Source organism: Alosa sapidissima, chromosome 2 (genome assembly GCF_018492685.1).
Source record: "Alosa sapidissima isolate fAloSap1 chromosome 2, fAloSap1.pri, whole genome shotgun sequence".
Classification (NCBI taxonomy): Eukaryota; Metazoa; Chordata; class Actinopteri; order Clupeiformes; family Clupeidae; genus Alosa; species Alosa sapidissima.
Window position 1 is genome coordinate 10,011,484 of NC_055958.1, and position 16,211 is coordinate 10,027,694.

Sequence of the window (16,211 nt, forward strand, 5' to 3'; positions counted from 1 at the left end):
GAAATATAGAACATGTATGTATCAAAAATAGAAATATAGGACATATATTAAAAAAAAAAAATAGAGGTAGTTGTGTTGTATATTTATATAGTCTTAACAGTTACATGAAGTTTAAACTTGTGCTTGTGTGACCTGTATATTTACATAGATATGCAGTATGTAGTAATTTCAAGTATATCAGGCTTGATGTGAAGCAGCAACACGTTAGGCTGCGCAGTCACAGTGCAGTTCCACAGGGCGGTGTTGGGGGGGGGGTTTAGGGTAGACAGGATCCTAGTTTCCTAGGTTCCTGGCTGGCTGGTGGGTGGGGGGGGGCTGTCAGTGATGGGAGAGTGGGTAGAGTGTTCAGCATCCTGATTGCTTGGTGGATGAAGCTACTTGCCAGTCTGGTGGTGCGGGAGCGGAGGCTCCTGTACCGCTTTCCAGAGGGCAGGAGGCTGAACAGTTTGTGTGCAGGGTGGGTTGTATCCTTGACAATCATTAGTGCTTCGCGGGTGAGGCGGGTGGTGTAAATGTCCTGCAGGGAGGGGAGTGGTCCTCCAATGATCCTCTTAGCTGTGTTAACAGTGCGCTGGAGGGTCTTCCTGTTCTGATCTGTGCAGCTTCCGCCCCACACTGTGATGCTGCTGGAGACGATGCTCTCGATGGTCCCTCTGTAGAATGTAGTCATGACACTTGCCTTCTTCAATTTGCGCAAGAAGTAGAGGCGCTGCTGGGTTTTCTTCGCCAGTGATGCTGTGTTGGTGGTCCAGGAGAGGTCGTCGCTGATGTGCACCCCCAGAAATTTTGTGCTGCTCACTCTCTCCACAGCATCTCCGTCGATGGACAGTGGTGGCAGTTGTTTGTGGCCTCTCTGAAAGTTGACAACAATCTCCTTGGTCTTGCTGACATTTAGCAGGAGGTTGTTGTCTTTGCACCATTTAGCCAGCAGGTCTACTTCTCTGTAGTGAGCCTCATCGCCCTTAGTGATGAGGCCCACCAGTGTTGTGTCGTCCGCAAACTTCGCCAGATGGTTGGAGCTGTGAGTGGTTGTACAGTCATGTGTTAGCAGTGTGAAGAGCAGGGGGCTGAGCACACACCCTTGAGGGGCCCCCGTGCTCAGCGTCAGAGTGCTTGAGGTGTTGTCCCCGACACGTACTGCTTGTGGTCTCTGCAACAGGAAGTCCAGCAGCCAGTTGCAGAGGGAGGTACTGAATCCTAGCTTGTCAAGTTTGCTGATGAGTTGTTGTGGTATTATGTTATTGAATGCTGAACTGAAGTCTATGAACAGCATTCTCACATATGAGTCTTTATTGTCTAAGTGGGTGAGGGCTGGATGGAGGGCAGAGCAGATTGCATCCTCCGTGGATCGTTTGGCTCGGTATGCAAACTGGAAGGGGTCCAGGGTGGGGGGTAGGGTGGCTTTGATGTGTGACATGACTAGCCGTTCGAAGCACTTCATGATTATGGGCTGAGTGCTATAGGACGGTAGTCATTGAAGCATGATGGTGATGATTTCTTTGGCACGGGTATGATGGTGGCAGTTTTGAAAAGTGATGGGATGACTGCTTGCTCCAGAGAGGTGTTGAAAATGTCTGTAAAAACATCCTTCAGCTCTTCTGCACAGTCCTTTTTCTGTGGTTGAGTGTCATTTTGTGCTTCAAAATGGGCGAAAAAACTGTTCAAAGTCATTTAGCAGAGAGGTGTTGTTCTCACAGCTCCGTGGCGCAGGCTTGTAGTCAGTGATGGCCTGTATGCCCTGCCATAGGCTCTGTGCATCTCTGTCTTTGAAGTGTGTAGTTATTTTGTCTGTGTAATCCTTTTTTGCCTTCCTGATGCCCTGGGACAGGTTAGCCCTCGCTGTTCTTAGGCCAGCTACATCTCCAGCTCTGAAGGCTTTGTCTCTGGCCCTCAGCAGTCTGTGGACGTCTCCTGTCAGCCATGGCTTCTGGTTGGCCCGAGTGGTGATGTGTTTTATTTCTGTAACATCATCGATGCATTTGGTGATGTAGGAGGTCACAGTGTCTGTGTATTCCTCAATGTCAATGTGGTTGTTGTGGGTGGCAGCTGTTTTGAAGATATCCCAGTCTGTTGTTTCAAAGCAGTCCTGAAGTTGTGAGACGGCCCCCTCCGGCCACATTCTCACCTCCTTCAGAACCGGTTTGGTGACTTTTGCTCTTTGTCTGTATCGGGGCAGCAGCAGGATGCTAATGTGGTCTGATTGCCCGATGTGGGGGAGGGGTTTGGCTTTGTAGGCTTCTTTCTGTGTGGTGTAAACAAGGTCCAGGGTGTTTTGTCCTCTTGTTGGGAAGTTTACATGTTGGTGAAATTTTGGTAGTACAGTTTTGAGATTGGCGTGATTGAAGTCTCCAGCGATGATTGTGAAGGCATCCGGGTGTTCACTTTGTTGTTCACTGACGGCCCGATACAGCTCATTCAGTGCCATGCTCCTGTCACTGTTTTTGTTGCTGGGGGGGATGTACACCGCGACCAGCAGAATCGCGGTGAATTCCCTGGGGAGGTAGAAGGGTCGGCACTTAATTATCATAAACTCCGCCAGTGGAGAGCAGTGTCTGTGTACTACCGTAGCGTCTCGGCACCAAGCATCATGTGTGTAAACACAAACTCCTCCACCACGTTTTTTGTCTGCTAGGGCTCGGTCAGCTCGATAGCACGTTAGCTGCTCCAGGTGTATAGCAGAGTCGGGGATGTTATCGTTGAGCCATGATTCAGTGATAACAGTCACGCAGCAGTTACTCACTGTCTTGTTTGCTGATCTTAGCAATCGAATGTCGTCCATCTTATTGTCCAGTGATCTTACGTTTGCCAGGAATATGGATGGTATTGCTGGGCGAGTTGGGTTGGCTGCTAGCCTTGTTCCGACGCCAGCTCGCTTGCCTCTCTTCCTTGTCCTGGCACACCGCTTGCGGACGGGTCCGATGTTGTGGTAGGCAGGCGAAGTATTCCCAGTTCAGCCAGCGCCTCTGTTTTTATGTCCAAAACATCGATAATGCTGTTTTCCTTCCGTATCTGCAACAGTTGCTGTCGGCTGTACATGCGTTCCGACGTAGTTTCATGCGATAAACATTCCGAAAAACACATTTTAACAACAAAAAAACACTGCACGTTCAGGAGAAGCAAGGAGTCGCTGCATCTACATGCGCCACTCATGGTGTGTTAGGATGGTTGCTAGGGTGTTTTTTAGGGTACATATGGTGGTTGCTATGCAAAATAACACAGTGGCTATGGTGGTTGCTAGGGTGATCATATTGGTTGCTATGGTGGTTGCTAGGTTGACATTCTAGAGGTGTTTGCTAGGTTGTTGCTAGGGTAATTAAGATGGTTGAAAAATGTCAGTTGGGCTCGTTTGTCTAGGGTGATTTATTAAACAAATTTAAATTACAAAAACAGAAAATGGGAGATGAGCTACAACAGAATGGGAGGACAGCAGGAAGACCAATAACAGGTCTCCATTGACTGCACGGGGTGCCTAGGGTTTTAAAGGGTATGGCTCCGCCCAGTCGTTACAGGTCACACCTGCACACAATCAGAAATCAAAACATACTGTCGAGCAGCCAAACATTGAAAGAGGAAACAGCACCACCACAGGTAGTGGAGGGACGTAACATGTACATATTGTGGTTGCTATGCAAAACAATGTGTTGCCATGGTGGTTGCTAGGGTAATCATGTTGGTGCTATGGTGGCTGCTAGGTTTACATTATAGTGGTGGTTGGTAATGGTTGCTGCTAGGGCATTGCTAGGTTATATATGATGGTTGCTATGCAAAATAACATGGTTGCTATGGTGGTTGCTAGGGTAATTATGTTGGTTGCTATGGTGGTTGCTAGGGTCACATTTTAGTGGTGGTTGCTATGCTAAATAACACAGTTGCTATGGTGGTTGCTAGGGTAATCATGTTGGTTACTATGGTGGTTACTGGGGTCACATTTTAGTGGTGGTTGCTAGGTTGTTGCTAAGGTTCTTAAGATGGTTCCAAGGGCGTTGCTAAGGTACATATTGTGGTTTCTATGCTAAATAACGTGGTTGCTAGTGTAATAATGTTGGGCGAATATAGGGCGAACAGAACCCCAACATGCAGCAGAGTACATAATCCCTTACATAAACTTAATGAAGAACAATAGTGGGCTTGCTTGATCAAGTCCACTAATACACCAACTAAGTCTAATGTTTAGGAGAGAGATTAATTTAACTAAAAACAAAATTAGCAAGATAAACCATCCTCACTCCCTAACTAACCAAAAACAGAAGAGAACAATAAGGTTAAAACAAAACAGCACCCAGCCTCCCTACAAAGCTTCTAACAAAAAGATACAAGGCTATAAACCAATAACAGAAAAGTTATTATAAAGGTAATGGTAAAGTAAACCAAGCACAACAAAACAAGTAACAACAACAGTTAACCACTTCTGAAGCAGGAGAGGGAAAAGTCTCTAGCGAAGAGGGCAGCTAGGCTCTTATCCACAGCCTTATTGTTATTGTCTTCCAGCCAATGGGAGCACACTCCATCAATGAGTCCCCATGTTAATGCCCCCACGGTGTAGCGCTTTATTCTGCCTGGCTCCTTTAACTATTGGCTGCAGCAACTCGAGCTAGGTAAAAACGTAATTATTTTTTTAATTATTTAAATATTTATTTTTCGTACCGAAACATTCTCGAGAAACGGAGATCTAATTAAAAAATCACCAAAATTCTCCTTTAATTGCCTGCTGACAGGAAAGAGCAGAGACAGAGAACACACCACAAGACCGCATGCAACATAGCAGAACAACACAACCACAGACAATATTAAATTATCAAAGTGTAACAACCCTTAATAAACAAACAAATAAGGAAATAAATGAATATGTCTTAGGACGTTAAAAACACTAGTTAAAAGTGTTTTTTTACCTGCAAGTTGCTCTTTTTTAACCTTTTTCTTCTCTTTTCAGATTGTGACATGTCATTCTCAACGCAGCCTACCACAGTGCTAATGACCTCGGATTCCTCTGCTTTGGGTGTCACAGTTTCTGGGAATGTGCAGAAATATAGCAACAAAAAGAAGAAGATCCTCAGTGCAGAAGAGTTTGAAGTCTTTGAGCTGACTCAGGCTGCTGGAATTATTTTAGACCAGGAAGTCTTTAAGTAAGTAAAATTTGAGTCACTAGATTAGCCTCATTGGCATAAAATGCAAAGTAACAGTGCAATACAGATTACATGTTGTTGAAAACATGCAGTTAATTATCTACGAAGCAAATGTTTTCTCTCAAAATGACATTACTATTAACAGTAAAATAAAGCCAAGTTTATTTATATAGGACATTTCAAACTCATTCAGGGCCCTGTCATGACGCAAGAAGGTGGGCCTAGGTTTCTTAATCAGTCATGGGTGTGTTTTGGGCGTAACATAATTTAAACCAATGAGAATGACATCTGTCATTCCCTTTAACAGCACGCAGCGCAACTTCAAACAGTGCATCGGTATTTTGATAGTCAGCGGCGCATTTGAAGAAATCTGCTTGCACGCGAGACCATATGGAACAGGTATTCCACTAAATCATGCTTTACTAAAACCTAACTAAAACAGAGTATAGCCTACATGCATTTGAACTCGTTGGCAAAATGAAACTTCACCGTGGTACCGTTATACACAGTTACTTTCACTATTGACTGAAAATAGGTTACCATCGAAAGCATAGCCTGAAAAAAGCAACACTTAGCCCAATAATGTTCGAAAGACTGAATAAAAAATGTTTATCCTGCAGAGGAGTTGCCTCTCTCTCTCGCCTAATCACTTTAAAAATAGACGTGCAAGATAAGAATAAACTTTGCGCTGGGATAATAATCCGTTTTCCGCCATGTGCCAGGTCGGAAAATAGGGCCCTCAATGCAAGTCATTCAATATGATTTAACAAAAGCAAAGAGTGATCGTAAATAAAAGCATCAAAGGGCAATAGTTTAAAATGAGTTTAAGAACTAAAGTACATAATACTTAAAAAAGAAAACATAAGTGACACAAGGTAGAATAGTTAAAAGACCGATTCAGCATTTGTTACTCGGATAATAGGGAATGCATTTGATCAATTAGCAGAGGAGGCGTGTTCCAGCGCAAACGTTCCCTGGTGATATTTTGCAGATTCAGAAAACAATTCCGCCACTGACCAGGAATAACCTAGTCTAAAGTCAGTGGCGGTTATTCAGATGCTATTTTAAGGGCGCATGCGTGGCCACAGGGGTGCCTGCAGGAATGAATGAATATATGCACACCCATCTACAGACACCCCTGTGCATGCACTGAAACATTCAAAGCATTGGTAATATTTGTCCATTTCCCGGTTTCGTTTGTGTGTTGGTCACCTAAAAAGTGGCCTATATACAACATCCACATGCAATATCTTTACAACAATGCCTAATAACCACCGTTTCATTTGGACAACTTTATACAGCCCACAAGGTTGAAGTTACCTTTAGTTTTGTCCCAATTTACTGTTGTTTATGGTTTTAAACATTGTGTTAGCTTTAAAATCAGCTAGGGTTGCCACATGCACTGGATTAGGGGTCGACCAATTATCGGCCTGGCCGATTATTAGGGCCGATATTTAGCATTTTTATAATAATCGGTATCGGTCATATTTTCCACCGATAAGCCGATATTGAAATGGATAAATGAAATGCGCTACTTTGTCTGTAAAGCGTCTCTCACTCCCTGCATTTGCTACTCTGTGGTCAAGAGCATTGTCCCGCCCACTACACTGCGTCCCGCCCACTACACTACGTCTGATTTATTAGTTAGCACGAATGCAGCCAATCAGGATTGAAGACTGAACACAGAGAAAGTTTAGGATTCTCACTGACGCAGACTGTAGACTGGGCTTCAGCTGTACGGAGCTATTTTTCGAAGTTAAGGAAGGTAGCCTACATTGCTGAAGTTGCAATGAATCACAATCATCTACACTGAAGTTACAAAAACACCACTTTGTAAGCTATTGTCTCTTTGATCCGGAAGTAAAGCACCAACTTCCTTCATTTAGCAAATTCCCGATTGATGCACGTTAGTGATATCAGAGAATGTCTAATAAGGGGAGAACTGCCACTCTCGGAAAACTTCCGGTTTCTGAACTGGTTGCAGTTCCTTTTGTGGTTCCACATGAGGGCGCTCGTCCACGAGTGCAGAATGCATGGAGGTCTATGGAGCTGTACCCCTCAAAATCCACTTTTCTCGGGATATCATTTTTTTTCAAATAATTTGAATATTGTATTCGAAAGGGGAGGCAAAGAAAATACACTTGGTGGAGTATTATATTTTTTAAAGTCACTTAATTGTTCTAAAAAGCCTTTCAAACGTGTCAATGATGTCACTCATTAGCACAATGCTAGCATGTTATGGGCAACAATGACCCAAACTGTAAGAAATCAAAAGGACATAAGTACTCGTTCATTCAACTTTTGACCTATAACCCATGTTGAAGTTATACAAACTACAATCAAATCTGAGATTTGTCAACGACAATCAGGTGAAAGACACTAATTTAGCCGTCTAGCTCCATTGACTCCCATTCATTCTGCACTCATGGCAATCGCCCCCAGTGGAAATCTGGTGGAACTGCAACCAAAATTCGGTACAATGGGACTTAATATGGAGTGGCCAGGCTCTCCGTAGACGGGCTCTGGTGATATGCTGTTTACTAGTTAGCCTACAAACTCGGGTGCTGCGCGTCGGGAGTTCTCTGCCTCCGCCTCGTCCGTTAATTGTGAATAACGGGACACCTCGGCGGACATAGTACAGACAAGTCCTAAATTATGTGATGGCGAACGTCAAAAAGTCTAATTGCTCCTTTTTGAAACTGACTGTCAGAAAAGACTACATCCACCCAGGGCCAGCCGTAATTTAATCCCACCTGAACTAAATTGCGTCTTGAGCTGGCTATTAACGTGCCTTTTAGACTCTCAAAAGTGTAGCTTATAGCATATGGACACAAATTGCATGCTTAAATAGCCTACGAACTATTTTAAAACTGTTTTGTTAAACTATTCAACCACATGCACCTCGCACACTCACACACACGATGGCATCCTCTTTGTGACAGTTCCCTTAACAAGCACATAGCATAGTGTAGGCCTACTCTATGAAAAAAATTGCTATCACTCAGCTCTTGGATTAACATGATACACAGGATACTTGCAAGTGATGCAAGTTGATAGAAAATTGTGTATCAAACAGAAGAAAGAAAAGTTTGCATAATTAAATGCTTTTGAATGAAATTTTTGCAGCATATCGCCTTTACTATCTACCCCCCTTTTTGACAACTGACATATCGGTTTTACATATCGGTTATTGGCCTCCTGTTTTGGTAATAATTCCCTACACTGGATTTCCCGGGATTGTTCTCTTTTTTGAGTGACTGTCCCGGAATATTAAAAATATTTAATTAGGATGATCATGCAGCAGCATCTAGAATGTTACTTACTTTAATTATTTGGGAAAGGCATCTTGAGTGCGCACCAGAGAGAGATAGACTGGCAGGTTCATTGTTGATATCCCCTTTTAATATATGAAACTCATAACTGCTTGTAACAACTTAATATTATGCATAGTATTGTTAATATTGTGTTATCAATGTGGCACAAACAAACAAGGCTAGAGTTTATGGATTAGCCTTATATCTTAGGCTACAAGAGCTGGTGAAAGGGTTTTATGAAAAAGCTTAGACTGAGCGACCATGCACCATATAGCCTTAACAGTTCAACAGCATACAATTAGCAGCATTTCTTAATATTTCTAACTTTATAATTTAATTTGATTTTCACAAATCAGCCTTTTATCATTATTCCAGCTGTAACGCTGTTTTGACAAGCACCACAGTTTTGCCTACCTTGCCCATCTGAAATAACTCCTAGCTTTGCTGCCTCCATCCTTTGCTCCATCCATCCTTTCATTGTTTTCAAAAACGTTTTATATCCATGATGGCCTTGAAGTCTTGAGTTAGTGAATTAGGCCAAATCAGTTTATTGTGCGCTGATAACCAGCAACCATAGATGGTAAAAGAAAGTAGCAAGCCTACAATTTATGTAATTGCTGCGTCTGTGCCTTGTTATTCTTTCTCCTGCTCAAACAAAAGTTGTGCGTGCATTAAGTTGATTTTGATAACGTGTTTACAAACTTTACTTTACAGAAAATATTGTAAATAGCCTACTGTCATGCAGTTAATGGGATACTGTGCAGAGTTGGGAAGTTATAGTAGGTCGACTTGGTGTGAAGACACATATAGAGGAAATTATCTCTTTTGCGTTGTGACCCGCGGATCTCACGGGACTCCTGCAAGAGTGTACCCTGGAAATCCAGAGTTCTCGCAAGAGCACATTGGAATTGTCTCTGCGAGACACTCTGGCAATGAGCAATGATGCACGTTACTTTTACCCCTTGCATCCCGGGGAACCAGCTAAACTGATGAAGACTGCAACGTTGGAGGACAGTAAATATTGGTCGTAGTGTTCGTAGCATCGAAGTCCGAAATCATTCAGAGTAAACATGGTCTATTGTTATCCAATTGCGTGCAGTGAGATTTTTAAATGTATGCTTGTTGCCGCCCCTCAAGTTGGGCCATTACATTGTTCGTGGCCAGACCCTTAATCTTTCTAGATTACCAGGGTCTGGATTTTCCAGGCTAGCAAGAGTGCAGGCCTCTAATGTCAGTGATGTAATGTAACTTCTATGGCTGCTTTGATAAGGACAACAAGGAGGTGGCCATCAAGGCTGTGGTCTCTGCAGATCTCCAGCCGCTCACACTTTCCACCACCGATGTGTGTGGGGCACTGAGCAGGACTAATGCATGTAAGGCTGCTGGTTCTGATGCTATACCCGGATGCGTACTCTGGGTCTGTGCAGTGCAGCTGACTTTGTCACTAGCCCAAGCAGCTGTCCCTGCGTGCTTTAAAACCACCTCCATCGTGCCGGTGCCAAAACACTCCACTGCAACAAGCCTTAATGACTTCCGTCCAGTTGCACTCACCCCCCCATCATCATGAAGTGCTTCGAGAAGCTAGTCCTGGCCCACTTCAAGACCTGCCTACCACCCTCACTGGACCCCTTCCAATTCGCCTACCATCAGAACAGGAGTACGGAGGATGCCTTCACGGCACTCCACTCTGCTCTGTCCCACCTTGACAACAGCAACACTTATAGAATGCTGTTCATTGACTTCAGTTCAGCATTCAACACCATCATCCCTCAAACTGATCACCAAACTCAGTGAACTGGGCATCAATGCCTCCCTCTGTAACTGGATTCTGGACTTCCTAACCAACAGACCTCAGTCTGTTAGGTTAGATAATCACACCGCCTCAACCATCACCCTGAACCCCAGCGTACCACAGGGATGTGTGCTGAGCCCTCTCCTTTACTCCCTCTTCACCTATGACTGTATATCTGTTGCTACAGTGGGCGTCGCTTTCAAATGGGCACTTCAGTCACGCATTACGCGGTGTGAAGCTGCGTGAAACTTTAGTACCACTTTCAGCCACTGTACATCGCTCTGTCGGTAGCCTCACTGCCGCCCCTTCTGAAAAAGCAGGAGGCTACCTTTAAACATAATTGTTGCCGAGAGGAATCCCAGCCTACGAATTTAATAACAAAATAAAGCATGCATAATTAAACATTACCTCGATTTAGGCTACTTGGGTATGGCATATAATGGGTATAATTGAGCCAGTAGAGAAATAACTGTTCAGAATTAATCTGTAGCATTGGGTAGGCTTCTGCAGAAAACAATGTTGTTGGCGATTTAATACTATCTAGCGACGTTTTTAACAGGCTAAACAACTATGACCCACGTTAATTTGCCCTACTTCTTGACTGCGATGTAGTCAATTGACTGCTTGACATGTCATTTTTATTTTTCTGTACAATAAACAAATACATCTGCTTTATGCCTCAGAATGACATTCATATTTGGCTGACTTCTGCAGACTCGCAAAAAACACTGCCACTTCCCTCCCCATATTCCAAGATTAAGATAGTATGAAGTACTTTTTGTATAGGCTACTATCATAAAAATTTGTTAAAACGAATAGCTATTTGCAATTTGACAAAACACTGGTCCTCATTTTGCGAATGCGAGGACGATATGAGCCTGTTGTATTTAGTTAGATGTCCGAGTCACGCATAATGTTTGAAAACCACTGGCTCGTAATCACAATAATTTAACACACGACAGTTGGATAGCCTACAGTACTTCATCATGTTCCCATGCCTACATTTTGGTGAGTAGCATAGAGATTGTTAAAAACAATAAAGTATGGCTCTCCGTTCGGGACATCGAAAACGTATATTTTTAATAGGGTAGACTACCGTCGGAGATGCTGACTTGCAAAGGCCTCAGGATAACACGTTATCTCCACTATCATCAGTCATGCCCCTTGATCAAAGTGGGGAATGAAATAAAAGTTTGAGAACCACTGGCTTAACAAGTTACCTGCAGTCCAGAACATACAGAATCTGTTGCAATATTCTGATGATATCGGCAAATGTTTGTTTTCCAAAGTAAGAATTTCACTTCACCATGCACCTTCGACAATGAATAGCTCATTATACTTGTTACTGTTAAACATAGGCATAACTGGTATCATTACAAACATTATTTTGTGTCGTAAAAACTGGCATATTTTATGGCATTGTGTCATGTAAGGTCGTTGCAAAATCTAGAGAAATGTGTGAGGTGGTCAGCGGGGGACAATTGAGACACACATTGGATTGTGTTATTACTTGAACATTCCTCACTATCCACAGCTGTGGTATTGGGGGCAGGAGGATTACTGTTAGCGCAGGCTTTATATAAAATTCTTCAACAGAAGGCCTGCCTCGAATGCAGGCTTGCCCAAAATAAAGGCCTGTGGTTTGCGCAGCCTACAGTAAGTAGGTTAAATAACAGACCCGCCACAATGTGCGGTATGATGCTTTTTTATGAGCAAGATGTTTTTGGTGCCCTACGCACACTGCATGTTCTTAAATAACAATGATCATCAGTAATATTCGACCATTAATTTGTGTAAATGGGCTATGCATTGGGTTAGACACCAGGGGTCATATTCACAAAGCCTTTTATCTTACCACTAGGAGTAGGCTACTCCTAAATAGCAATACAATATTTTAGCTAGGAGTTTCTCGTATTAAGTTATTCACAAAGCCTTTCAGACCTACTCTTAGTAAGGAAAAATGACAACTCCTAAACTAAGAGCAAAGATTCTGGAGCAGAGCGCTCTAGAATCTTTGACCAAGAGTGAGTGAGTCTTCGTTGCTATGGATGACGTTATTACTCATGCACGAGCTTGACTGAAGTGACCACCTTGATTGGCTGACGATTGTAACGCGGGAATGATTCCAAACACCTCCCTTACGATGATGAGTGACAGGTGACAGGTCTGAGAATGCGTGCGCTACACAAGTAGTGCGAAGGACGGAAGATGATTAATAACTGAATAAAAAGGCCTAGCCTAAATGAATAGAGTAAGCAAAACAAATAGCCTAGTAGCCTAATGAAACAGGCCTACGGATTGATGCAGTATCTTTGCAACATTATTAAATTAATCTGTCACCATATGCCTATGTTTGCAAAGAGGAGAACATTTTAATTTGATTCACAATGAAACGTTACATTTAATTTACATGTTAACAATGAGTAGTTTTGGTTGTTGTTGGTGGCATTATTGCATCCCTTTTATGAATGCAAAATTGTTCCCTCGCGATTGGAAGCTCCTGTTGCCGCACAGGCTACGCATTTCAAAACATCGCAACATGAAATGCAATGACACGCCCATTATTTTTAGGAGTTGCTCCTATATTCGCCAGTTAGGAGCTACTTTTAGCCTTAAAATTCTTTGTGAATACGGCCCCTGAATAAAAAGGCCTAGCCTAAATGAATCAAGAGTAAGGCAAAACAAATAGCCTAGTAGCCTAATGAAATATACGGATTGATGTAGTGTCTTTGAAACATTATTAAAGATGCCCTGCCAGACGTATTTCACGTCTGGCAGGGCATTTACTTTGTGGTAATGTCTGTAGTTCTACCATGTAACATTTTTTGTGGAAAACATGCCTTGGTTACCTTGTTTCAAGCCATTCTAGTGTGGTATTGAAAGCCTGCATGAAGACTCAGCTCGATTTGCGCCAGTTCTCATTAATATTCAACGAGCTAAGCTGCTTGACTCTGATTGGCTAACAGCTAGTAGGTTTCGTCCATAACATGACAGCCATTATCAACTAATTTTAGCTTCATGGCATGAACTTAGCTTGGCTAGCGAGTGCTAGCATTGTCCTAGCAAATGTGCATAATTAAAACCTGCTAGGCTAGCGAGTTCATCAAACCTGTAAAACATAGCACTTCCTTGAGTTGACAATTACGTTTTACTTACAGGCACTGGTCGTAGACTGCGATGGTAGCCTGCTCCAGGCTTCAACAGCAACCTTTTTGCAAAGCCTGTGGCATTGTTCCAAAAAATAAACTGAAGCCATTTGAAGTCTGGGTTCTTGGGCAAAATGCATTGTTGAAGTTCTATTTGTGCATAGCGCACAAGTTCGTTGACATTCAGCCATCCTTGCATAGGCCTACGAAAACTGTCACAGAGCTAAATTAATTTTTGGTCTCAACTGGGCGAGCTCATGAATAGTAATGAGCTAATCAATTCCACATCAATCTGAAGAGCTTTTGCAATTGGCCTAATTTCTCTGCTTATTTATTTTCAGTGGCTAGAGCTGACAGAGGAGTTAGCTATTTATTTTCACATTCACGACATGGCACAAACACATATGGACCTAACATGTTTAAAAAAATACAAGTAAAAACGGTTTTATGTGGCAGGGCACCTTTAAATTAATCTGTTACTATGCCTACATTTGCAAAAGAGAACATTTTAATTTGATTTACATTTCATTTACATGTTGACAATGAGTAGCCTAGTTTTGGTTGTTGTTGGTGGCGTTATTGCATGTTAGTTATGCCTACAATGCAAAATTGCTTCCTCACGATTGTAAGCTCCTGTAGCTGCATAGGATTTCAAAACACGGCGAAATGCCACAAAAACAGGTTTGTGAATAGGTCTGTGAGTTAGGAGTCCTCTCGACTTCTTTTAAGCTGTCACAGAGGTGGGAAGGTGTGATTTGTTGGGGGCAGGGCCGGATTAACTGGGCACAAATGTCTGATGGCCCCCCCTGCCCCCCAGCCAACGTGAATCGGGTGGTCAGTTAATAGGCCTATATCGTGAAGATTTTTCTAAGGCACGAGCGCATCTGTGAGGCCAAGCCTCACCAAGAAGCCTGTTTGTTTACAACTAACATTACATTTAATTAAACTGCTTATAGGCTAAGCCGAAATAGTTTTCAACATTTTGAATACTAGTGTCAGGTGAATTAGGAAATGTTCTCAAAGTAGCCTTATGGCTGAAAGCTGGTTGGGATCCCCCCCGTCAAGCAATATAACCATACAAACGCGCGGCCTGCACTCATTGTTTCAAAAGGAGTAATTTCGGCTTTGTCGGAACGGAAGAGCTGTGGACGGCACGGCAGGGCATGCCCTATGAAAATAAATGAACGCAACGCAACACAACACAGACCCCGCTTCTCTCGCGGCAGTCACTGACAGTAGCCTAAAATAAATGCATGGGGAAAAACACTTCCCCATGACAAAGACATCGTAAAACACTGAGGGTCAGATGTACGTACATTTGCAAACGTAGCGGTATCAGCGTCATGGACACACCGCAGATTGCGAACGCTGTCAGACCCAAGTTTCCGTCGTATTTATTTATCGTTCAATCCTTAGTGTAAACTGCGCCTTTCTCTGCCTTTCTCCGCCCATAAACGCAATTTACGAACGTCCACAACTGAATGGCAGCGGCTACATACAAGCGCAGCTGAATGAAGTTAACTGATGACAACATTAAAAAGAATCAAACGTTTAGCGATCATTAAATAATACCATACATGATAAGATGTAAACAAGCAGGGAAGATCAGTAGTTCTACTCAAATTACAGTACTTGTGCACGTAGGCTATGGAAGATTGGTCAAATCTAGCAAGTAGGAAAGTTTAAGTGAATGACGTGAAAGTGAAAGTAAGACATTCGAAAGGCCAACAAAAGTTAAGGTTGCTTTTGGTAGTACAAATACTTTCACCACAAAAACTGGTGCTCTAAATAGAGATACTGTTGTCTTTGAAAGGTTCTCTTATTGATGCATTGAACTGCAATTTGGATTAACACCTTTTTTTTCAAGGCGGAAGTATTTAGGCGCAGAATAGACGTGCGCTTTCAGGAGCAGTTTTTGTACATACTGCACCGTGGAATACATAATTAGGCGCTCTTTACTCTTCCCCTCCCATCTTTTTACGCTAAACTCCCACTTTCCCCTTGATCCTCCCATGAATGCATATGCATGACATGACAAATGCAATCTGCCACTTTCAGCTCCCGCGACAGGCAGTTTGCGCTTTTACATCATTGCGGCCTGTTTGTACATACCTCACAATGATTTTACACGCACATTGCGAAACAATTACCCCTGAAGTGGCCCTGAAAGTTAATATTTTGTCACTAGCAACATACATCTGTCCTTTGTCAAATGTGTTACGTTCCAAGTAGCCTAGTGCATAATTCTGCTTCATGAAGTTGAACAAATACATTTGCTTATTTCACAGAAAAATATAAATAGCCAGTTTAGGGTCTACAGTGCAGAGTTGGTAAGTTATGGTAGGCCAACTTGGAGTGAACATACAAACGGGAAATTCTTTCTCTAGTAGCTGAGTAGCCTGATAGGCAGGTGCACACGTAGACATAAGGCTGAACATGCAAGTGCCAATGAATCGTGCTCATGACAATCACGCCGTTAAACTTAAATAGATTAACATCACTCTGAGTTCTCCTTCAAGCAAGGAAAACGATGATTTGAAGACATCTGTTTCGTTGGAAGGGCAAGGGGGTAGCAACAGGGCAACACAGAGACAGGCCCGATGGCAGGGCTGTTATGAGAGTATTAAAATATGGGATATTCTACGGGAAAACATTAAAACGGCAAGACAGCGGGGGAAAGTTAAAATACGTGATATAGGGATTATTTGTCATATTATTAATCACATATGATTATTTGTGAAATTGTGCAACACATTTGAAAAGGAAGGACTGGTAGCATGCAAGCTCACGGGAAAGATTGATTTAAGAACGTTATCACAGTGTGGGCGGAAGACAG

At 42.8% G+C, this 16,211-nt stretch overlaps 1 protein-coding gene across 3 annotated transcripts in view; it reads left to right on the forward strand.

Moving 5' to 3' along the window:
- Window positions 1-16,211, forward strand: part of mzt2b (mitotic spindle organizing protein 2B) — a 53,148-nt gene that overhangs the window by 14,496 nt on the left and 22,441 nt on the right. For all 3 annotated transcript variants that reach the window (XM_042066308.1, XM_042066297.1, XM_042066318.1), the window contains exon 2: window positions 4,931-5,123. In XM_042066308.1, the coding sequence (XP_041922242.1) occupies window positions 4,939-5,123 (185 nt within the window). In that variant the 5' untranslated portion in view covers window positions 4,931-4,938. The remainder of the gene's footprint in view (window positions 1-4,930; window positions 5,124-16,211) is intronic.